General features: G+C 33.1%; 3 protein-coding genes and 1 long non-coding RNA gene across 7 annotated transcripts; 2 read left to right on the top strand and 2 right to left on the bottom strand.

The window, feature by feature from the left end:
- Positions 1–865: 865 nt before the first annotated feature.
- Positions 866–4,828, bottom strand: LOC123226944 (dolichyl-diphosphooligosaccharide--protein glycosyltransferase subunit 1B-like). The gene is given in 8 exon segments (XM_044651527.1): positions 866–1,196; positions 1,605–1,694; positions 1,870–1,938; positions 2,059–2,238; positions 2,505–2,652; positions 3,141–3,772; positions 4,158–4,202; positions 4,626–4,828. Coding segments are annotated over 8 exon segments (1,401 nt in total). The 5' UTR covers positions 4,740–4,828; the 3' UTR covers positions 866–1,073.
- Positions 4,829–9,330: 4,502 nt separating this feature from the next.
- Positions 9,331–13,050, top strand: LOC123228326 (BTB/POZ domain-containing protein At5g03250-like). Its single transcript, XM_044653680.1, has 4 exons — positions 9,331–9,429; positions 10,379–10,448; positions 10,946–12,163; positions 12,339–13,050. Exons 1-4 carry the CDS (start codon positions 9,371–9,373, stop codon positions 12,885–12,887), a joined length of 1,896 nt encoding a protein of 631 aa, XP_044509615.1. The 5' UTR covers positions 9,331–9,370; the 3' UTR covers positions 12,888–13,050.
- A 1,559-nt stretch (positions 13,051–14,609) lies between these two features.
- On the top strand, positions 14,610–15,570 carry LOC123228097. Its single transcript, XR_006504607.1, has 2 exons — positions 14,610–14,913; positions 15,163–15,570. It is a non-coding gene; the product is annotated as an uncharacterized LOC123228097 (long non-coding RNA).
- On the bottom strand, positions 15,091–21,583 carry LOC123228096 (synaptotagmin-3-like). 4 transcript variants are annotated; one of them, XR_006504604.1, is made up of 14 exons: positions 21,088–21,583; positions 20,154–20,252; positions 19,952–20,002; positions 19,757–19,880; positions 19,096–19,214; positions 18,888–18,989; positions 18,707–18,781; positions 18,495–18,571; positions 17,838–18,087; positions 17,285–17,665; positions 16,962–17,090; positions 16,741–16,875; positions 15,370–15,968; positions 15,091–15,288 (listed from the first exon to the last, which is right to left on the bottom strand). XR_006504604.1 is itself a non-coding variant. In XM_044653312.1 (13 exons), the coding sequence occupies exons 1-12, from the start codon at positions 21,196–21,198 to the stop codon at positions 16,747–16,749; spliced, it is 1,647 nt and encodes a 548-aa protein (XP_044509247.1). In that variant the 5' UTR covers positions 21,199–21,583; the 3' UTR covers positions 15,091–15,968; positions 16,741–16,746. The 4 variants fall into 4 exon arrangements, 1 of the variants encoding a protein (XP_044509247.1); XR_006504605.1 differs by having other exon boundaries at positions 15,091–15,253; XM_044653312.1 differs by having other exon boundaries at positions 15,091–15,968.
- Between the last annotated feature and the right edge of the window lie 1,314 nt (positions 21,584–22,897).

Below are 22,897 nucleotides of genomic sequence, written 5' to 3'. Positions count from 1 at the left end.
TGTACATAATATTTTGCTCTATTTGGATTGACCATTAAAATGGGATTAATTTAATTAATTTCCCAAATATAAATATGAATCAGTGATGGCCTACAACAACTTGTTAATAAATTTCAATATTTAATTTACTTTTAAATGAAGCATACATCACTTCATATTAATCCCATCTTTTTCCAACAATAACTTCACAATTTCGTTGTTTTCTTCTGCAAATTATTCTAATATTTTTGCACAATGAATTGATTAAATACTTAGAAATTACCCTGATCATAATTTTGTCAAAAGGGGGAATTTTTTAATGAACTGTGTGAATGAGAATAAATTTTTTTTTCAAAAATCTAAAATCCAAATTTAGCTCAAAGACAAGAACCAACAAACGTTGTTTTCATTAAACAACTTATAACAATGTGGTCAATATCAGGAGCATAAAATGGAAGGACATGGTGGCTTGGCCCCATTTAGGTTAGTGTTTCCATCATTATAGGACCGTATCTTAAGAATGATATTATACATATATACAAAATATATAAACTTATGTGTATAAACTGAGATGACGATTTTTGATTAGGTAAAATGATCGTTTACTTTTTATCTTAATTTAAAATTACCCCATCAGTTACAACCACCTCAATTTGCACATGTATATTTATACAATTTGTTTTCATATGTAGCATTACTCAAATCCTAAATGAGGTTGGTTCTTGATGATAAATGGGAAAATGAAGCTGATAGATTCTATAACAAGCTATTTCACTGTCAAATCAACCTAACATATTTCTTATCTTCAGGCAAAAGTATAATCCCTAAAGTTCTCCGGTGCCAAACTTTGATCTTGCTACTGCAGCAGCGCATAAGACAATTCCTATTGCAGACTAATATCGTAAATAACATTTTCAAAATCCTCTACAGAATGCAAATGATCCAGCAAATTCTAGCTCCAGATATGCTCAGTCCCATTAGTCTTACAACATTGAAGTGACTAACTAATCCAAGCTACAGAGTAAAGATGTCATGTGTAACGTGTAGCTACACAGTTGCATAAGAATACCTTTGACATGTACCATGATTTAAATTCATTTACGTATAGAAAGATCAATGTGTAGGTAAGCTACACAGGCCACGAAAAACAGGAAGAAAACAGATGCTAGCATTAATGGCTCCGCAAGCATGAAGATTGGGTTGAATGTGTAATACACCTGCAAAAGGGAATAAGAGAAGAAAATGCAAGTCAATAGTTTTCCTAGTATATAAAATAACTGGCAGGAATGTCCATCAGGATAAAAACAAGATAATCATGACATAAGCAGCTAAGCAAACAGACAGATCATGCACCCATCCTAGAAAATCAAAAGCCAGAAGTAGACTCTAAAAACTCTAGTTCGCATAAATTAATTCAAACACCACAAATAAAGATTAAATCAAGTTGATGTTCCACTGACTAAATCCAGTCCCTATAAAGAAGATCAAGATAAATTTAAATAATGCTTTAAAAGGAGAATAAATATAATCCACCAATATGTAATATATCAAGAAAAATACAATTAACCACAGAATAATGAATATTTGGGAAGGAGCATGCAAAACACAAAAGGTTGAGAAATCACCTGGAAAAGAGTGTTGTGCATAGGAACAACATTTTTCTTTTCCAGAACAAGCACAGTCCTCCCTATGACATCAAGGTACGAATACTTGGTCTGCAAAAAAAACATGAGGAGACATCTCTAAGTCATAGAAGACAATAGTGACCATACAACAAAACAAAAAGAATTATGAATCCTGCAAAGAATTACTAGAGTCAACATTCAAAAGACAAGCTTTTGTGCACATGATTCAGTGTATGTGTTCAAACTTGGTATTAGGAGTAATTACCTCCAGTTGTTGCTCCACTGAAAACGGAAGAACAGCAAAAGGATCTTTTGATCCCTCTGGCAGCACAACCTGAAACGACATATTTCCTATTTTAGCAAATTTACATTCCAGCATATATGAATAAAATGGACAGAAGCAACAATGTAGAACAATCGAATAGGGTATTCAACCTCATATCAATAAACTTACTTTGATGGTCAAATTGTCAACCACTGTCTCAGCAAGAGGGCACCCAAAAGTAAAGTTGAGGTATCGCCTGCCATCAGGTGACTCAAAAAGGAAGTCTTGCAATGGAACCCCATAGCCAATAACAAAAGTGGTTTTCCAACCACCAAATAAAGGATAACGTGGTTCTATCTCTAGGTCTGACTGCAAAAGATATTCATTGGTCCAAACATAAGGAGATGAAAACAAGTAGTTTTCCACAACATAGATTGAAAGAAATTTCAAAACATACCTAGTGATTTTAGCCTTCAATTAAAATATAAAATTGTTTCATTATACTGAAAATGCATTAAGGAAACTTCAGGAAAATCTTTCTGCAATTCTTTATCATGAAAAATTGCTCTGGTGAAAGTACAGTAAAATCTAGCACCACTTCTGAAGTTCTAACACCTATAAACACATTTTAGTACCTTTTGAGAATCAGTGCGCAAATGTGATGATGAGATGTTTCCAATTTCATCTCGGTAGTAGACAGAGTGAACTCTAGGGGGTAGTCTTGCCAAGAGGTGTCTGAAGGAGGATATACCACTAACAGATGGCCTAGATTGAAATTCAACCCTGCCAAAAATAATTTCAGAATATGAATATTAATATTAATAAGACAGATTATATAGCTTAACTATCTGACAAATGCAGATCAGAAAAATTCCAATCTGTTAAAACCCCCACCTGACAAATGCAGACATATTATATTAATATAGGAGCCTGGCTTCACAGCCCTTAATGTTTTACATTTGGGCAAATTCATCAGCAAGCTACCTAGATCCAGGTTTAAGAAAATTCTGTGAAAGTATGGGTGCCTTATAAACTTGTTGTCACTTCAACCTTCCATTAGGGATACAATATACAACAGTTAACACAGCTTTAGCATAAAATATGTGAGGCTTTAGATTCATACAAATTTTATTAAGTACTTAGACATTCTCAGTAACCTATAATACATTCTGGACCAAAGCTTAAAGTCTAGTAGTCACAGAAAGAGAGAAGAATAATAATAAAAAGCATCACATAAGACCAGAAAGCTGCAGACAACTGTGATACTGTACCTTGAAAATACGCCATTATGTCGAGCACCAGCGTGAACCAACCTGTAATGTTCTGTAATCTGAATGCTGCCCCAGTGAGATATTTCCACTTCTCGTACAAGCTCCTCAACAACAGCAAATGGGTTGTTATTTTCAAAATGAACAATAATTGGAGAATATGAATATGGAGGCTGATCCTCATAGGGTCCGTACTTCATTTCGGTACCAGCTCGGTTGGTAGGATCCACCCTAGTAAATGATTCCACCTTAGTACTTGGTGTCTTAATAAAAGTTGTCTGCTGCTTAATATAATATGGTGATAATATTAGTGCACTATCGCGGTAATATACCAACTGAGATTCAGACTGGCTTATCTCCATTGGGAAAGGCTCTAGAAAGTGAGTAAATACATAGAGCACTTCCAGTGTTGTGGTGTCACCTGAATTCAGTGGATTAACCAATGAGATACTGAAATATTATTTTCCATTTGGTGAATCAGGTAGCTCTGTTGGTTTTACAAGAAGAGGCACATAAGTTTTCTTCTTCCGTTTTCCAGTAGTTGCTAACGCTTCAACAAATGCTACGTGATCAGCTTGAGTAGGTGGGAAAGCAAGCAGGATTTCTGAAGCAGCATTTTTCCCAGTATTCTCAACCTGAAAGAAACTCATCAATTCGACATACATGTTAATTTATAAGCAATTAGTAGGATGAAAAAATGAAATTTATAGATATTGACAACTGTAACCATTCAAACATCATCCTGATAAAAGCTTTTGAGATTTAGCAACTAATTATGGCCAAATTCAATTTTACAAATGTATCAAAATTTGAAATTGAATTTTGTTGAATTGGTGGATACCACTCAAGCCCAAAACTTCAAACAAAGCCTGGAAAAGATGTTAGGCCTTAAACCACTCAAGTAAGAAAAATACCAGCAAGGAAGAGCATTTTAAGCACCATGAAGAAAACTAAACAAGAAACTTAAACCTCAAAATACATTTTTATTCACAAAATTATAGCAATAATTCAAGGAAATACCTTCAGAGTAAGAAAGACCTTGACGATGTGTGTACTCAAATCAATCTGCATAACAATAACAATCAACAATAAAACAGCAGTAATCAGAAAAAGGGATCACGTGCTCAATTTAAGCAAAACCTTACAGAAAAACAAATAAGCCTACTTCATAAATTAAAATGGGTCAGGAGAATCAAGACGAATAAACATGTATTGTGGACTTCAATTCTAAATAAAAAACCACACTAGGGATCAACACACATCATCAAATTTCAACAAACACAATATAATTTAGTAGCTAAAATTCACTATTATGTTATCTCGCTCAAACAAATAAATGGCACATTAATGATGTACTCAACAATCAAACATAAAAAAATACAGATACAAAACCCACGTAAATGAAAAAAAAAAAAACCGTAATAATAATAATAAAATCAGACCAAAAAGTGGGAAATTGGAAAAGCGAAATTGAAGAATAGAGCTTACTCTACGCTCGGCATTGTTGATACGGATCTCTTGAGAAGAAGATTTTGAGAGGAGTAAGAAAAAGTATATGACTGTTAGGGAAAGGGTCAGTCTTGGAATTAACAGAGCCCCCATTGACCCAGCTTCTGTGCCTGGTTCTCCTCCTTCTCGCGTAGTTGACAACTAAATGCGAGGAGACTGAATTGTATCCGAACCGGGAGTTGTCAGTGGGCAACAATTTGGGCCTTAAAAAGGCTTCGGTGTGGGCATTTTGTTTGGTTTGGGTCCAGTTTGAGCTGAGCCCTATCTGCGTGGGAGATTTTATTCTTACAGGAATTATAAAAATAAAAAGTGTTTTTTTCAATTAAATCATTAAAAAAAAAATTACATAATCATTTTTTTCAAGGTTCGACAAGCGTCATAAAGGCTTTAACCCAAATCTTTTACCTGGAAATTCAAATACTTCACTAATTTTACTAACTCTTGGGATCATATAATCATTTATTTAAAATAATAGAGAGAACAACTCTCAACATTTTTAGTCATTTCTGTGATATCCTGGACATATCACTTTTGGCCTTATTATTATAAAAATATTTTCTACATCTGCCTCATATCGTTACAAGATAACACAATTATATCATATTTCAATGGGATAATTTAATCAACGACCTCCATTTAAATGTCTAAATTCAATATATTGATAACTAGACATATGTTTTCATATAATTACTAAATTATCATTTCATTTTATCTTATATACACAATTGTACATAGACAAAAAGGCAAAATTTTTAATAATTTATATTGTTACTCTGTCGAATTATCTCCATGATATAATGTTATCATATTATAAAGATTAATTAAAAATAATATGTTACTAATTCAAGCCATGCATCACATGAGAGTACAAATCAAACATTGCTACTTGAAAAGTAATATTCAAATTAATATTTATTAAATTGAAATTAAAATTTTGCATTTTAATTAACTTTTGTGACATTTTATTTATTAATACTACATTGATAATGAATGTGTCGAATCTTCAAGCAACAAATCGGCAGGAAACTTTCTGTCAATCGTACTAGCGCCAACAGTCATTATCCATGGAGCTACATTTCTCACACTTTCAGCTTGAAAACCTGAATTTCCTGCAGAAGCTGAAACAAAAACTCCTTTTTCCATTGCACCAAACGATCCAACTGCGCTCGGATCTAGAAAATATGGTATTGAAGTATCAGAACCGAATGACATAGAGATGATATCAACCCCATCTTCAACAGCCTTGTCCAAGCCAGCTAAAACGTCAGAATCCCTACAAACTCCACCTAAAACGTCAGAATCCCTACAAACTCCACCCCAACAAACTTTGTATACAGCAAGTCTTGCTTTTTCTGCCATCCCAGATGCTTCACCGTTTGCAAAACCAAGAAAAGAAGCATTATTAACAATGAGTCCCGCCATGATTAATGAAGTGTGACTGCCATGTCCTTCTTGATCTCTTGCTTATGTGATGCTGGTTTCTTCAGAATCGAAGTATCGAGCACCAATTATTTTTTTGTTGCATAGAGTCTTTGGGAAGTCATTTCCTCCAACGCATTCTCCTTTCCAGTGGGAAGGGATTGGATCAAGTCCATTGTCCTGGAAACTTTTTCCCTCCGGAAAGATGCCAGTATACAGGACTCCGATTATAACATTGGAGCCGTAGTTTGATTTTTGGAGAAGATCATTATTAATCCTGGTTCTGGTGGCTGTGTCGATTCCAAGGAATCCAGGCGACCGAGTTGTTTGAATATGGCGCTTTCGATCCTGGAGAACTCCAAGAATTGCCGGGTGTTTTTTGAGTTCCTCGACTTGATGCAAGGCAAGTTTTGTGGAGAAGCCATGGAAGACAGTTTTAGAGATATGGGTGATTTTTCTATTGTTTTGAGGGAACAAAGCCTTGGAACTTAAATTTTCCAGGATGGAATTGTACCAATTTTCTACATCAGAAAATTCTGTGGGTTTCATGCCATTTTGAACGCTGATTATGAAACTCGGGCTTTTATGGGCTGTTGTGTTGCAGGAAATGAGCAAGTTGAATGACAGAAAGATTGTGAGGAAAAGAGCTGAAACAAGACCCATTTGGGAAGAGAATTGAGTAAGAGTGATGATCTCCAGAGTGAAACTAAAGCACCTGAGAAAAAGATGAGTAGAGACTATTTTATCTTAATTTCTTAATTTCTTAATTTCTTTCCTACACACACACACGTGTGTGTGTTTATACAGGTATATTATTTTTGCTTTATCGTTTCGGATTATTACCATTAATGCAATGTTAATGCCTTAAAAATAAAAAATAAAAAATAAAGTGGGATCAGTTATACATAGTGACGCTGAAGATAAAAGACTACAAATGAACATAAGGTTTCTTTATCTAATAAAATTTGCTAAATTGAAAAAAATAGAGCTGTGCAACCATCATCTTTTGTACTAATTTTGATTCATACAGATAATTATAACGGAACTTGTTAGATCGATAAAAAGATGACTTAAGAATGATGCGAAATTCATTTTGATACTATTTCAAGCCCTATTATACATATAAAACCATGTATAATTGCAGTAAATAAATACGTATTTACTTTAAATATATATTTTATATATGTTATGATACGATTAGATAATTTTAAATTAAAGAGAAAATAACATTTAATCACGTCATAACACACACAACTCTATATTCATTTGTGTATTCGAAATGAGTATACATAGAATTGTTCAATTGCAAATCCATAATTATCATTAGATATGACAATTTCAATCCGACTTTAAGGGCGTCGATCTTCTCTTATCCTAATAGAGAAGGAATTTTCCGATAGAAACGAGGAAGGGGACGGAGACGAGAATGAAAAAAATTCTTGCAATTGGAGACAGGGATACATATGTCCCCTCCCCGCGCTGCCCCCATCTTTGTCTCTTTATATTAATATATTTACTTAAAATATTAACATATCTTTATAATTTTAGATTAATTATGTTTTTTAAATTTATTTAGATTTTTTTTGTGCATATTAATATATTTACTTAAAATATTAACATATCTTTATAATTTGAGATTAATTATGTTTTTTAAATTTATTTAGATTTTTTTTGTGCATATTAAAGTGGTTAATATATTATATTTATGACATTTAAAATAGTAGTTTGATTTTAATTTTACTTAATTTTGTTATTTAATACATTTATATTGTGTTTAAAGGGTATAAAGAAGAGATTTTTTTTTGCAGGTACAGGGAGAAAATTTTTCTTCTCGGGGACGGGACAGGGATTAAGATCCTCTCCCCGCTCTTCCCTCTTATCATCCCTAATTATCATATTTCAGTTTATATAATCATTTATCAGTAAAATTATGTGTAAACATTTTTAAATATACAATATAATTAAGTTATGACTGAATGATTTTAAATAAAATATAAAATAATAATCAATTATATGATAATATATTATTTATATATTCAAAAATATATATACATAATATTACTTATCATTTATTTATTAATACTACGATGTAATCAGATGATATTATTGATCCAATCTTGTGAAATAAGTAGTCACCTACGCAGATCGGGCTACAAATTGTATCCTATTATAATGCTATTTATCCTTAAAGAGCACATATTTTAATATTTTTTTCTTAACTTATAATTTTATCTTATCTGTAATTGAGGATTTTCTTTCCTCAGTGGGAAATTTTTTCCCAGGCGGCTCGTCACACATTTCTGTGTGTTTAAAGTAGAAGCCGCAACACTGTAACTGATCGTGTCTTTTTTTTTTTGTATGACAATGATTTATCTTTGATCATACATAAATATGATTTATTTTCATCTTTAACAAAGATGAATAATAAAAATGATTCATTTTTGTTCAAAGATAAATATGATTTATCTTTGTCTTTGATAAACATATTTCATTTCTAATAAACACACTTCATCTTTGTTACAGTTATAAAGACACTAAAGAAAAGGTCTTCAGGAGAGAAGGGATCACCAGAGGGAGAAGTCACTTGAAGAAGTGAGTGTTAGAGAAATGAAAACTTAATAGAGAAAAAATATAAAATTTTAAAGTTTAATCTTAAAAAAAATTACTAATTTTTTGAATTAATAAAAAAAAAGATAAAATCTTATTATTTTTAATATACTATCTTTTAACTAATGATTTTATCTTTATAATTAATTGATTATATTAATGTTAATCATCATAAATGAGAGTTTAAATTTTTTATACTTATCAGATATAAGTTTAGGAATTCAACCAACCTTTGGTGGAAATAAGTCTTTTATTCAAACTTTGAAATGGTTTTTTGAGGCAATTTTGAGGAAACTACTTTCAAACATATTTCTACACTTCCATTTGAGTGAGTTAAGCTGATGAGGATAGACTAAACGTATCAGACTTGATTCATGAATCAGAAATTCAACAAGAAGCATTTATTTAATAAGTCGAATGGTAAATATTTTTAACGGCTTAATCACTGGCTACCAAACACGGCCTCTCCCTTGTAACAGCTACTACTGATTCGGCTCCTGGATTTTCCCCTTTAGACTCGGGACCATAAAAAACCCCATAATTTATGATTAATATTATTATTATTTTGGGTTGTGTTTCCATCAATATCACCATTTGTTATTGCTTTTCTTTTCTTGATTTATGTCTTCACGTGTTCATGTCTTTGTAACACTTGGAACGACTCTTTTTACTGATAACGAACAAAGAGTAGTTGTTACATGGCGTGCATGAGGCTGGGATCTAAATCTGAAGTGTTTCACCTTGATGGCCAAACCTGGTCTGTCTGTCTCGCATTTATTTCTTTTTCTTGTTTCTTTTTTGATGATTGCAATAGTAAGATATTTACGTTATATTTATAGGGTAAATTTAGAATGTTGGTTTGTGTTATCTGTGGAATTTGATTAATGGGTTGTTTCTGTTTTCAGTTTTGGACCTGACAGTTTGTCTTCTTTGTGCTTTTGATTCAGAAATTTGATGGGCTGGTTTTGTTTTGTTTTGTCTTTTTTTTTTTTCCTGTTTGGTTACAATTTCTTGCCTTTTTTTTCTATGTTATGGCTTGTGAATGCGTGAGTTTGGATTGTTTCTGAGTTTATTTACTTGTCATTTGGGCTCATTAATACTAGTGTTGCAGTTGTGTCTGTTCTAGCTTTAAAGTTTGAGCTTAGTATGTATACATCACAAGCAAATTTTATTGGCATTGGAGAGAAAAGATGCATTGAATATGTGGGCTGGAGGAAGATTTTATGTTTCAAAGCATTAATGCAATGGGCTTGAGTTGATGTGAACTGTAAATTGGTTTGATAGGACCCAATTTATGAGGAATGATATTTACTTTAAACTTGGCTGAAGAGTTTTAGTTGGAGAATTTTGCAATGGAAAACTGGTAAAGTATTATTATAACTTAAATTCAGAATTAAGTTTTATGTAATCATCAGTCTTAAGAAATTACTTTTGGTTGGACATAAAACTGAGATAATTCCAGTGATTTTTTTTTTTTTAACTCCCGGTGAAACCTGAGAACTTGGTTGGTTCCTTTTTCCATGAAGCATTACTTGGTTCCAAATTTACTTGGTTAAATAACTTTAACCTCTGAAAATAGATTCTGAATTCATGGTTGAGTGTATAAATTAGTAGACATCTCTTCTCACTGGAGTTTCTGTTTCTTCATTCATATGAGTACTACTTTGTCAGTATAATTTAAGCAAGCTTATTATGTTTCTTTGCAGGCTATGTTCATCTGGGCTTCCAAGTGATGTTATTATTGAAGTTTGTGAGTGGTCCTTCCATCTCCACAAGGTGTGTTACTTGACCAATCCTGAACTTCCTTTCATTACTCAAACAAAAATACCTTTTATATCTCATGCCTATAGAGTGTAAATTCCATTGTTTGAAATTGAGGAAGGCCTTGTCATGGTTCACTTTTAGGTGAGGCTACATGAAAATATCTCAACCGTGCTCAATTGCCTTTTGTTGACATCTTATGCTTTGTGTTTTTGAATGTTTCATCCTGGAAGTAACAGAAAATATCTGTCCCCAATTGCAAAAATAGGATTGATCTTACTTTCCTTTCAAACTATGGAGCTTTTTACCTGGAAATTCTTGTGTCATTCTTTCTTTGGAGCCTTTTTTTTCATCATTTTCTCATTCTGATATGTAATTCAAAGAATTTCCAAAGCTTCTTCCTTGTTTTATTTGTGGGACTGTGTAGCCATTATGTGTTGTATGATTGTATAATTTTTGTTTTGGCCCCTGTGGACGGTATTTGATTCTTTTCCTATTGAAATGTACTCCAGTTTCCACTGCTATCTCGAAGTGGAGTAATAGAAGATCTAATTGCAGAATTTTCTGGTGAGGCTGAGAAAAAGTGTGTTTTACAACTTCATGACATACCTGGTGGAGCCAAAGCCTTCTTGCTTGTAGCCAAATTCTGTTATGGTGTAAAAACAGATCTCACTGCATCAAATGTTGTCGGACTAAGATGTGCAGCTGAATATCTTCGAATGACTGAGGATTATGGAGAAGGAAATCTGATTGTACAAACAGAAAATTTTCTTAATGAAGTCTTTGGTAACTGGACAGACTCACTCAGAGCTCTTGAAATGTGCGAAGAGGTTCTACCACAAGCAGAAGAACTTCATATTGCTTCCAGATGCATCAACTCCTTGGCAATGAAGGCTTGTGCAGATCCAAGTTTGTTCAGTTGGCCTATTTCAGGGCAGGCTGATATGCAGAGCTCAGGCGGCATGATGATATGGAATGGGATAAGGATACCAGCCAAGCAGCAAACTGTAACTGAGGATTGGTGGTATGAGGATGTTTCCTTCCTTAGTCTTCCACTATACAAAAGGCTGATTATGGCTGTTGGAATAAGTGGTTCAAAACCAGAGAGTATTGCAGGGTCCCTCATCTACTATGTGAATCGGCATCTTCCCTTACTCGGTAGACAATCAAGTTTCCTGAATGGGAACCATGTTGCCCCTGGATCAAATATGTCTACCCCATCTGAATCTGATCAAAGGAATCTACTTGAAGAAATAGTGCAGTTACTTCCTGAGCAAAAGAATGTCACACCAAGCAAGTTTCTGCTTAGGCTTCTACGCACATCGATGATTTTACGTGCTAGCCCACCATGCCGAGAGAATTTAGAAAAACGGATTGGAGCCCAGTTGGATCAAGCTGCTCTTGAAGATCTTCTAATACCCAATATGGGGTACTCAGTGGAGACCCTTTATGATATCGACTGTGTTCAGCGGATTCTTGACAACTTCATGCTGTTCAATCATGAGACAATTGATTCAAATTGTATTGTTGACGAAGGGCAATTGGTTGGAGGTACCCAATCACTGACTCCAATGACAATGGTGGCTAACCTTGTTGATGGATACCTGGCTGAGGTAGCACCTGATGTAAACTTGAAATTACCAAAATTTCAATCTCTTGCAGCTGTTATTCCAGACTATGCCAGGCCATTAGACGATGGAATCTACCGTGCAATTGATATATATCTCAAGGTAAGGATGGGTGTTTCTTTGGTTTCTTATTGATGATATGCCATCTACTTCATGGAAAACAGACTATCAGTCATCCCAGCATAGCTGAATTCCAGAGTTTCCATTATAAGTCAATTTCTTTAATGAGCTTTCCCATTTCTTTAGTGTAAAACACTGATGTTTTTCTCAATTTCAGGCGCATCCCTGGCTAACAGATTCTGAGAGGGAACAGATTTGCCGGCTGATGAACTGCCAGAAGCTTTCCCTGGAAGCAAGCACACATGCTGCCCAGAATGAAAGGCTACCTCTTCGAGTAATAGTCCAAGTTCTGTTCTTTGAACAACTTCGTCTTCGTACCTCCATAACTGGTTGGTTGTTCGTGTCTGATAATCTTGAGAACTCACAAAACGCAAGTGGGAATCTTGCACTCACCAGAAATGATGCTCATATCCAAGCAAGAAATGGCCAAGATCAGATTGTTGCAGTGGAAGACATTAGATATCGCATTTCCGAGCTTGAGAAAGAGTGCTTGAACATGAAACAAGAGATCAACAAGATGTTGAAGACGAAAGGGAGCTGGAATATTTTCCCAAAAAGGTTCCTTTTCAAATTTAAATCAAAATCCGATGAACCAAAAGCATCAAAACCCTGCAACTCCATGGATCTACCAACATCAACAGCACCACTCATGAATGGAGAAAATCACAACAATGATAATTCGGGAGACGAAACTCTGAAGGTTTAGACAAATAAAGTTCCATTTTGCTTCTGTCATCTTTACGAATTGAAAGCTGGATTGTTATCTGTTTGTTTGTGGTTTAGATTATGATGTAATTATATGTAGACATTAGATTTTAATAATGTTTATTCTTCTTCCAAGCAAGGTAATAATTAATCGAATCTTTCAGCCATTGACATCCAAATTATGCCCTTTACTACATTTTGTATATGGAACTCAGAATTATGAAATCAAATCCAAGAAATGTTCATGTATTTTTCTAAATTAACACAAATCCATGTAGAAATTCATCCTTAGCCGTTGGAACTATTGTATCATTTCTTCAAATTTCCTTGAACTTACAAAATTGATCACATTTCTTCAAATTATTTAAATTTCACAAAATGTTATTACTGGGGTAGAAGTTTGCATTAATAAGAAGCACACCAAATATGGATGGATAGGAGTGTAACAATGTGAGAAGACACAGTAGAGAAATGAAGAGTCAAATTTTAGGGTGGTTCGGCCAAAAAATCCAATAGCCTATATCTTCAGTAGTGCTATTATCTAAGTAATGACAATTTTCCAAGATATAATACTAAAATAATGTGAAATTCTCATGTATCACTATGTGTGTTTTTTATTCTAGGTTTTTCATCATTTATCTATTGTTAAGAATTTATATTAGTGAAGGTTAGAGTTACATGTATAATTGTCTTATGTAATGCAAAAGTTGATGGTTTAATAGAAGTCATTGTGATCTCATTGTGGTGCGTGTCACAAGGGTATTTTCTTAGTCTAACATTTTGAGAAAAAGAACACCCATAAGACAATCAAGTTTCTTTGAATATTTGGGATATGATAATAGATGAGTAATTGTACTTTAATTATGATTGTCAAAATTAAAGGGAATAATTTGTTGACAATAGAGAATAATTAGTTAATATCCGATAGATTATGAAATTTTTTTTGTTTATGGATTCTAGAAAACTATTTTATGTTCATGACTTCCTTTTAAGGGTTATTGTCTAAAGTAAGACTTACTAGTTAATCACTTATCACATGAAATGATCGAGGAGAAGTTTTGACTATATAAGACTTAGTGCTAGTAAAATTGTGAACATTTTTGCTTTTATAGGGATGAATGTCACATGTATAGGTAGGATTTTGTAATTGCTAATATAGCCATTTGTACTAAAAATTTAATATATCACATGTGTGAGTCATATGTTTGTTGAGCCGATTTAGACACTCATGATGTCTTTGTAAGTTATGTCTCATGGTTGTGAATTAATAGTTGACACATGAATCTGGATCATTTTTTGCATCTTCTCAAAATACTTATAAGAACGTTGTTCAATCCATATATAGGTTATGTAAATTTCCTAAAGCATGAGTCTCTTTTGGCTTCACATACCTTAATTTATCCAAGAAAATCCCCAACAACCTGTCATTTTCTTTGTTACATTTCTTCTCATACACTTGTCAATGAAAAATTCTTCTCTCTTTCATCATGTTGTTTGAACAGAGTTTCTTATAAAAACGTTTATCTTTTTTGTATTGTTTGTATATATAAATTTGTATATAAATAATGATATATTATTATATGATTAGATATTATTTTATTTTAATTTTTAATTATTTATTTATATAATAATATATTATTATTTATATATAAAATTATACAGAAAAATTATTCACACAACTACATCCATTAACAAATGTTGGTTGGAGTTTATCTTTTTAAATATCGGGGTGGTCAACGAATAAAGTCTCCCATGACTGGCAGTTGTGCTTACTTGAATCTTTAAAATATTTTTGAGATGAGCTTTGATAACGATGACATTCACTTTACATTTATTCAAAAACCTTGTTTTCTAAGGAGACACCACCACTAGTTTACAATAGGAGAAGGGCTTCAGGGTGGGTCGTGCTAAAACCTCCCGTAGAAATGAATCTTGGGGCCAGCCTAACGGGGTTGTACCGAGCTAAGAGTGATTGGAAGAGACCATCCCTTCAGTCAGTGCCAAAACTACCCCAACCAATGAGAAAGGTAGTGCATCTGACCGGCATCAGCTGATGTATTACAGGCATATGATTTTTGTTGGAGTAAGTTTATAGTTATGAAACCTGATCAACTAGTAGTGCATACTTGTTGAAAGCAAATTAGTATTTCAATTTCTGCAATAAAATTCACTGCATTTTGTTACTTAGAACTTACACTAAATCGGAATGTAACATAGTGGAACAATTTTTATTCATCATACTGTTACTTTCCCTACATCTTTTATGCCAAATGAAGTGATTAGAGAAGAAAATTGAACGCCAGTTATATGCTTGTAGACTTCACAGTGGAGGTGGAGGCGGCCGAGGAAGAAGACCTGGAAAGCAGCCTGTAAATAGACCACAGCAGCAGAGAAACCACAAGCTGGGAATTAAAGAGAACATTTTAGGCCTGTTATATCCTTTTCAGCTCTGAAGAGTTATGAGGGAAAGAAAGAAATCATACCAGGATGTCAATGGTGTATTATACAATAAACCTGGTGGACCTGGCGGTTGTGATTCATCAGCAGGAGGCGGCGGATCCATCACTGATGGAATGAAGTCGAGGAAGCCAATATCTTTGTGGTGAAGAAAACTTAGTGAGGAGAGCTTTAAGCTTTTTAGGGATAAACATTTCCTGTTCAATAAATTACACTTTCCCTTTGTTGATTTGGTGCAACTTCTTTTCTTTTCTTGATTCTTCCATCTACCATTCAACATTAGAAAAAAATATCAGGTGAGAAATATCAGCTGAGTTATCTTTAGATACTTTTTTCCTTTTAGTCTCCCAAATATATTCTTTTGCCCTTTTTCCCTGTTTCAAGTCTTTCAGTCTTGACATCATTACTGTCTAGCGCTACCATTTCTTTGGTCAAGGGCTCCTTGTTAATACATCTCACTTTTCTCATTTCTGGAAGACTCAGCTGGAACGTCAACCGATACCAGAAAATCCCTCTCTCCATCAGCTTATAAATCGCTACCATCAATAAATCCAGTGCATCTATCAGCCATCACGTGGCTCGGATAACTTCCTGCTTTTAATGAGCCCAGATGGAGTCATGCAAGCTACAAGAGAAAAATGGAAAAGAAGGTTAAAGGATGGATGAAAATTTTTTTTACAATTTTTCAATTCAATTAACAAAGGCATCAAACAAAAACAGAACAAAGAAAACTAAAACACATTAATGAGACAATTTTTTGTATTACAGACAAGAAGCTGAGAAATTTCTTAGCTGTCTCACTTGTCCGGGTCTGCAGGAAAGACACAAACGAATAAACTTCTGAAATCCTTGTGGTTTGGTTTTTACCAGTAAAAAGTTGAAATAGAAAAAACTACATATTATAGAATATTATACAAACCTGGTTTTTCATACTTGTAATTAAGAAATGGAAAATCTTCATTCAGGTAAACTTATATGATAAGCTGGGTAAACAGGCCTAATTATGCTCATACCCTTGTTCTAATACCAAAAAGACAAGAAAAGGAAAGACCTCAAATTCGAAGCTTCAATTTTTCTGTCCTTCAATTCAATGTCTAAGCAAAATAAAGAAAAGTTCTCCTGGGAGGCCCAAAAAAATTTATTTTCATTTTCCTTGTATCATAATATTTTAAAGACTAAAAAAATTATTCTATTTATGAAACAAAATTTGATGTTTTTGAACAACTTATCTACAAATGCAGTATCCATTGATATACAACATTTCCCAACAAACACAAAGAATTTAACTACAATTTGGAGTTACTTTTCTGGTAAACTTTTTCTGGTGATCTTGTTTACTATTGCATACCGTCGTCTTGTCTCTCAAATTTGTATATACATCCAATTTATCCTCTTACCATTTCTCAAACGGTTGTCCAATGTATCTCAACATGTATAATGCCATTCTTTGAATTGATTAAATGGTATTTTTCATTGATGCGTCCATTGTGCACAACATCTGCAAGATTAATTTCTACATGTCCCAGTGACTCCTGCATGAACGAAGATGCCTTGAGTTTTCAGCATGGTAGAAAATATGGACAAAATATACTAGGTAAGATTGAGATTGTTATGATACCCGTGATCTAAATCTAAAGCCTGTCCGCTTGCTCATAACCTCAATATGGATCTTCTCATGTAAAGGAGCATCCTCAAGCATAAACTGGAATTCTTCGTTCCATAGAGGGTTACGGTTTTTCTTTATCGTCTGTAGAAATGAAAGTATGCTTAGCCAATCAGTAAAACAAGCCATGAGAAACTTTCAAAATATGCTAAAACTACACAAAATTTATTATACTGAACATGTAAGGCAAAGAGATCTTCTGATTGATTCTTCGAAAGTAGTCACCATCTAACATACAAGTAAAAAGTTAGCAATATAAATTAAGAAAAGAAGTTCACCTTTGTTTTCTTTTTTTCTCCTCTAAAAAGGACTAAAGCATAAGGATTGTTGTGATGTTCCCCTTCTACATCTTCAGCTCCTTGGACTACGACTGAAAGTAAACCTGCTCCCCCTAAGATCTCCTCATTCATACTGAACGACTGATTAATTCTGATATCCTTCCCGCTATATTTCTCTGATAGTGCAGTACTGAACTTGCTGCTGTCTTCTTTAAAAGGTACATAGGTAAGCTCAACCACGATTTGCCCTCTTTGAGTCTTGTCTTTAGGATCAGTAATATTTGAATGCTTCAGCAAATCTAGAGTAAATTCTTTCGTCTCATGGGGTGTAAGTAGTTTTAGGGGAACCAACTGCATTCCCAACCTGTCGTGTCTGCCAACCTATGAATATGAAGCCAAAGAAAATGCAACAATCTTAAGCCTTTTTAGTAAGTAAAACTCCAACAGATTATTCATGAGAAACTTGAAAGGAGAATGATTTTTGTTGACAAAACGAACACTGATTTGTTTTTTTTCTTCATTATAAACAGCACAGTGTGGATGAAGGAAAAACCTTGTCCCAGTCAAAAACGTGTAATTGAAGGACTTGAGATTGGGTTTCCTTCACAATAAGCTTGAAGTTTTCATTCCATTCAGGATTTAAGTTCCTTTTTTTTATGGAGGTTTTCTTTGATTGCAGTCTCTCCCCAGTCAAGCTGAGTTTGACGTAAGGATCAGATGTCCCAAGGAAGTCCATCTTTAAGAGTTTCATAGCCCTTACAACCTTCACATGTAGTATCCCCACAGGCTTCTTTATGGCCACGCTAGAGAAAGATGTCAAAGTATTTATCAGAAAAATAAAGATAACAGATAAGAAAGCTGTTAGCCTGTCTCTATTTTACTAGCCTTGATTGCTTCACTTTAGGATTTTTTTTTCACTTGCATGAAGCCCTTTTTAGGCTTATGCATGAGGCTTACTGTATAAACAGCCCCTGAAATTTGGTTGGTTTATGAAGTCAATTGAAAGGTACACATAAACTGATAGCTTACTTCTCAGTGAATTCATGTCAAAAGTTTTAAATTTGATAAAGGAAATATCAAGATCTTTTTTGAATGTAACACATTATTGCTTGCATCTAAAAACTTCAAATTAGAAATAACGATGGCTTAAAACTTAAATTCAAGCACCATTAGAAAAACAAAAAATATCTAATCATTTAACAAAACTTACGCTGAATCATCAAGAATAGGTATTTCAAGGGTTAGAGGCCAGAGGTAGAGGCTTGCAACATATTTCTGAATATATTTCTGCAAGAACCCCAGAAACATTTTGATTCTTAACCAGCCAAAAGTAAGCGCACATAACATCCGCAAGCAACCAAATTTAACAATTATATATATTTAGCCCAATCCATACCCAAGAGAGAATCACCAGTTGAGTACCTGAATGAACTGATAAAGGCCTGGTATTGACATGATGTCCCCTCCTAGTACTTTGACTCCAAAATCTACGTGTGGCTGCAATCAATGGTTCAATTATCGTACAAATTGAACTAATCCACTGACTTTGAGTTATGAGAAAAAGATAAAATCAAAACCTTGAGTTAAAATGAAATTTCCTTACCTTCTCCATCAAAGACACTGAAATTTTTCCAAAACACGGAAAGGCAGGAACAAGAGGTTTCAAAGTTAATCGAGGTGCCGCAAATATTTGCAAATCCACAAACTGAGAAGAAGCAGAATCAATCTCAGGAATGAAATACAATTTCTTGATATTTGTAGGAACTAAGCACATTCATTCTTCTGCCAAGAGTTTGTCAGACTCTTCTGACCTGAACTGTAATTTGTAAGGACAACAATTTTATCACCAAAACTATGTTGGGATTGCCAGCCCACCTCATTGCTGGTTCCATTACTAGCTCCTTTTCATTGGTCTCATAGACTCTGATACCTGAAAGATCGTGTAAGTAAACTTGAAATGAAACGCAAAAGAAAGAAAGTGCCGAGTCTTGCTAACATCCTTTATCTTTGGGAGATTGAAATATAATACTCAACTAAGTAAATACTTTCTTCCTTCCTACTTATGTTATGATCAACATTGAGTGTGTAGCTGTGACAAATACATTATTTATGCATGATTCTAGATTGGCAGAATGTGTTTCCACATCTTAATCGTGAACTTCCAACAGTAACTTTCTAGAATTCATTGAAATTACATCATTTAGAATCGAACACTCTAACTGGCATAGATGTATCAACATGTAACATCAGGAGTGAGCAGATGCTTATGATAGTAACAAATAACTGCCAAATTTTTGCGAGGTATTAACTAAATGGAAGCCTGTCACAGAGATTAGAACCATCCTGGATTTTTCTGAAAAAGAAGAAATTTCAGTTTAACAAACATGACTGAACGACTAACTGGACCTTGTGGACTTCATTCACCATCATATTAGTAAGTAAACATTGCAAAATAAATATTGCAGAAATTACCATGAATCGTTGGAGGTAGAGTTCCAAGAGTTAAACTCTCAAACTCAATGGCTTCTATCTTGAACTTTCCAACGTACTCTGCAAATATTGGCTGTGCCGTGCTTCTTATTGTAGAACAAATTGCCTGTGCATTATAATGAACTCAAGTTTACTATAATCACAACAGGATGTGAACCATTTGATTTATGAAAGTACCTTATCAAGGTAAGGCCACATCTCCAAGAGAAACTTGTTTAACCAGTCGACCTGTATAACCACACTAATATGGTCAATAGAGTTACTGGTTTCAGGGTACAAAGTAACAATGCTAAGAAGATGAGAAACAAATAATAGTAACTACAAATAAGCTGAAGAGTGATTTATCACAAATCAGTTATGCCTAATTTGCACTGCTTACTCGATCAAAATCAGGACTCTTTATCCAAAATGGAATGTCAGGTAGCAGTTCATACAAAGGAATGTTATCCAACTCGACAAGTGGCTTCATCTCTGTATCCTGCATCAGATAATCCAAGCTAAAACGAAATGAATTTTGCAGCCAAGTTTCATCAGAAACAACCTAAAATGTCAGATTACAATTGCTAATGAGCACAGTAAAAAAAAAAAGGAAGTAAACATTTCACAAAGTTAATAGGTTCACTGTTGAAAAAAACAAAAAACACCAAGGGATTTCACTTCCTTCAAATCATATTAAAAGAGAGAGAGAGACATGACCGTGGCTTCCCTTGCCGGTAACCGATGCTACACTGTCTTTCCTTTCATCCAAACAAATCCACTTCTGGTGCAAAAAGAGGATTTTTTTTTTTCTCAATTTACTAAGGGGTGAACCTGAAATGGATATATCTCCAGGGGAATCACAGAAATTCCTCCAGTGATTCCATTTCATGAGTAAAATTGGACATATATTTTTTAGAGGAAGTTCAAGCATTACTAAATCCTCCATTCATTTCTAGACAAGAATGATTAAAAAGATGAAAAGAAAAATTCATTTCAAAGCAGAACCATAGGGGAATCACACTGTAGTTGTTTAGAGGTAAATTGAAGTTTTACTAAATAATCATCCATTCATTCATTTCAAAGCAGCCACCATAGGGAACTGAAAAAAGCAGAATGACTATAAACCACATAGTAGAAAACTAATTCATGAATAAAGAAAATCCCAATTCTTATATCGATCAACGAACATTTGATCACCAGGAAAAAATTTTCCTTTTTTAGGACAAATGCATACATTTTCACTGAAGAATGAAAGAATCCAAGAAGGGATTAATTAGATTGAAAGAGATCATGTAATAAAGCCAACAATACTAGAAAAAATATATTGATGTTACCTCAACTTCATCAGGCTCAGAATAAATGAAGAAAAAGAATCCCACCAAGAGTCCAACCGGAATGCCAATAGCAAAACCGAGAATTCCCAGTAAACTACTCACAAATCCCATTATCCCTTCCACTTTTTTTGAGAAGAAACTCAAAAAAGGTGCATGAAACGAAGATCTAATGGGAATGCAACGAAAGAAAATGAAGGAAAATATTACTGTAAGGGTGACGACTGACGAGGGAGGGAGTCTGAAAAAAATTGTTTAATCCTTAGAAACGTAACCAAAAAGTGTCTTAATGAAAACTTCCCACCCGTATCAGCCAAACCAGAGGTTGCTTCTTCTTTTAATTGGTCCCAAGTGTGAAAGTACCATTAATGATTTAAAAATAAAAGCATACAGTTCAAACTTCAAAATACGCTGTCATGTAATTTCAAAGTTTTGTCTTTGGCTTTTCTCGCAACGGCGCTTATGCTAACGCTTTGCCGCCTTTGCCAGATGCTGATGCTAATGGATTTTATACAACTTTGCTGTAAATTATCTTTTATAATTTTATGGAATATATATATATATATATATATATATATATATATATATATATATATATATATATATTAATACAATGATATAAATACAAAACGATATATTTTTTAAAATATATTAATTTAATATAATATAATAGATATATCTATATATGATCATTTATTTTATCGATATAATTTTTTAGAAAAAATTTAAGGGTATCACATACACTCTTTTACAAGACTCAACGTCTTCATTAAGATTTGTTTCACTATCATTCAAGAAGACACGTTAAATCATTTTGATACTATTGTAATAACTCTGGTCTAATAGTTTTATTCACTATCAAAATATTATCTACTTTGGATAAACAGTTTATCACAATTTTGTTTTTAGGTTTTATAATTACAAAGATGTTTTAATAGCTTAAGGAATTCATAAAATATTTAACCAGTTAAATCCTCTTATCCCTAATTGATATGAAATACACAGACAGATCTAGCCTCTCTCTTGTACTTTATTAATGTGGGATTTCTCTAAAGGGTCGTTTGGTTATGGGTTTTAAATATTACCTTGGTAATTTATCTTTTATTCTTTTGTTCTGTTTATCAGTAATAAAATATTACAGTAATCTTCTATTACTTATGCTGACATGACAGGTAATATAGGTGGTAATCTGATTACCACATTCACCTTAGGTATTTAAAGATTACCAAAGTAATCTTAATTTTATTATAATTATATTAGTATTTATTAATTTTTTGAGACAAAAATAAATTTATTTTTAATTAATATGATAAATAATATGAAAAATATTTAAAAATAATTAAATTTAAGGGCATTTAAGTAAAATAATTTACTAGTAATCTTTTATTACCTTTAACCAAACACAATAATTATTTATACATATCAAATTTTATCAAAAATAGTAATTATTTATACCCAGTAATTTTTTAAGTAATTTATTTTCAAGGTAATCTTTCTATTTTGATAATAAAATATTACCCAAACCAAATGCTCCCTAAGAGTATCATAAACATGTTTGCCATAAGAGCAATATTATGTGGATCACCTATTTTTGAGTATATAAATATATACATATATAATATATTATCATATGATTAGATATTAATTTATTCTTAATTTAAAATTATTTAATAATACATATTAAATATATACTTATTTATATATTTAAAATAAATATACATAAAATCATTAGGTATATACAATCTAATTACAAATTATTTTTTTGAAATAATCCTTAGAAAGAATATTTGAATAATATTCCACCAGGTGAAAT

This window comes from Mangifera indica, chromosome 10 (assembly GCF_011075055.1).
Source record: "Mangifera indica cultivar Alphonso chromosome 10, CATAS_Mindica_2.1, whole genome shotgun sequence".
Lineage (NCBI taxonomy): Eukaryota > Viridiplantae > Streptophyta > Magnoliopsida > Sapindales > Anacardiaceae > Mangifera > Mangifera indica.
This window is presented reverse-complemented; position numbering and strand designations above follow the sequence as displayed.

Coding starts and splice junctions, on each gene's coding strand:
- LOC123228326 (XM_044653680.1), top strand. CDS start 9,371: ATGGCGTGCATGAGGCTGGGATCTAAATCTGAAGTGTTTCACCTTGAT. Junction 10,449..10,945: donor GGTCCTTCCATCTCCACAAG/GTGTGTTACTTG, acceptor AATGTACTCCAG/TTTCCACTGCTATCTCGAAG. Junction 12,164..12,338: donor CAATTGATATATATCTCAAG/GTAAGGATGGGT, acceptor TCTCAATTTCAG/GCGCATCCCTGGCTAACAGA.
- LOC123228096 (XM_044653312.1), bottom strand. CDS start 21,198: ATGGGATTTGTGAGTAGTTTACTGGGAATTCTCGGTTTTGCTATTGGC. Junction 19,215..19,756: donor TCTACCTCCAACGATTCATG/GTAATTTCTGCA, acceptor ACGATCTTTCAG/GTATCAGAGTCTATGAGACC. Junction 17,666..17,837: donor ACGTTTTTGACTGGGACAAG/GTTTTTCCTTCA, acceptor TCATATTCATAG/GTTGGCAGACACGACAGGTT.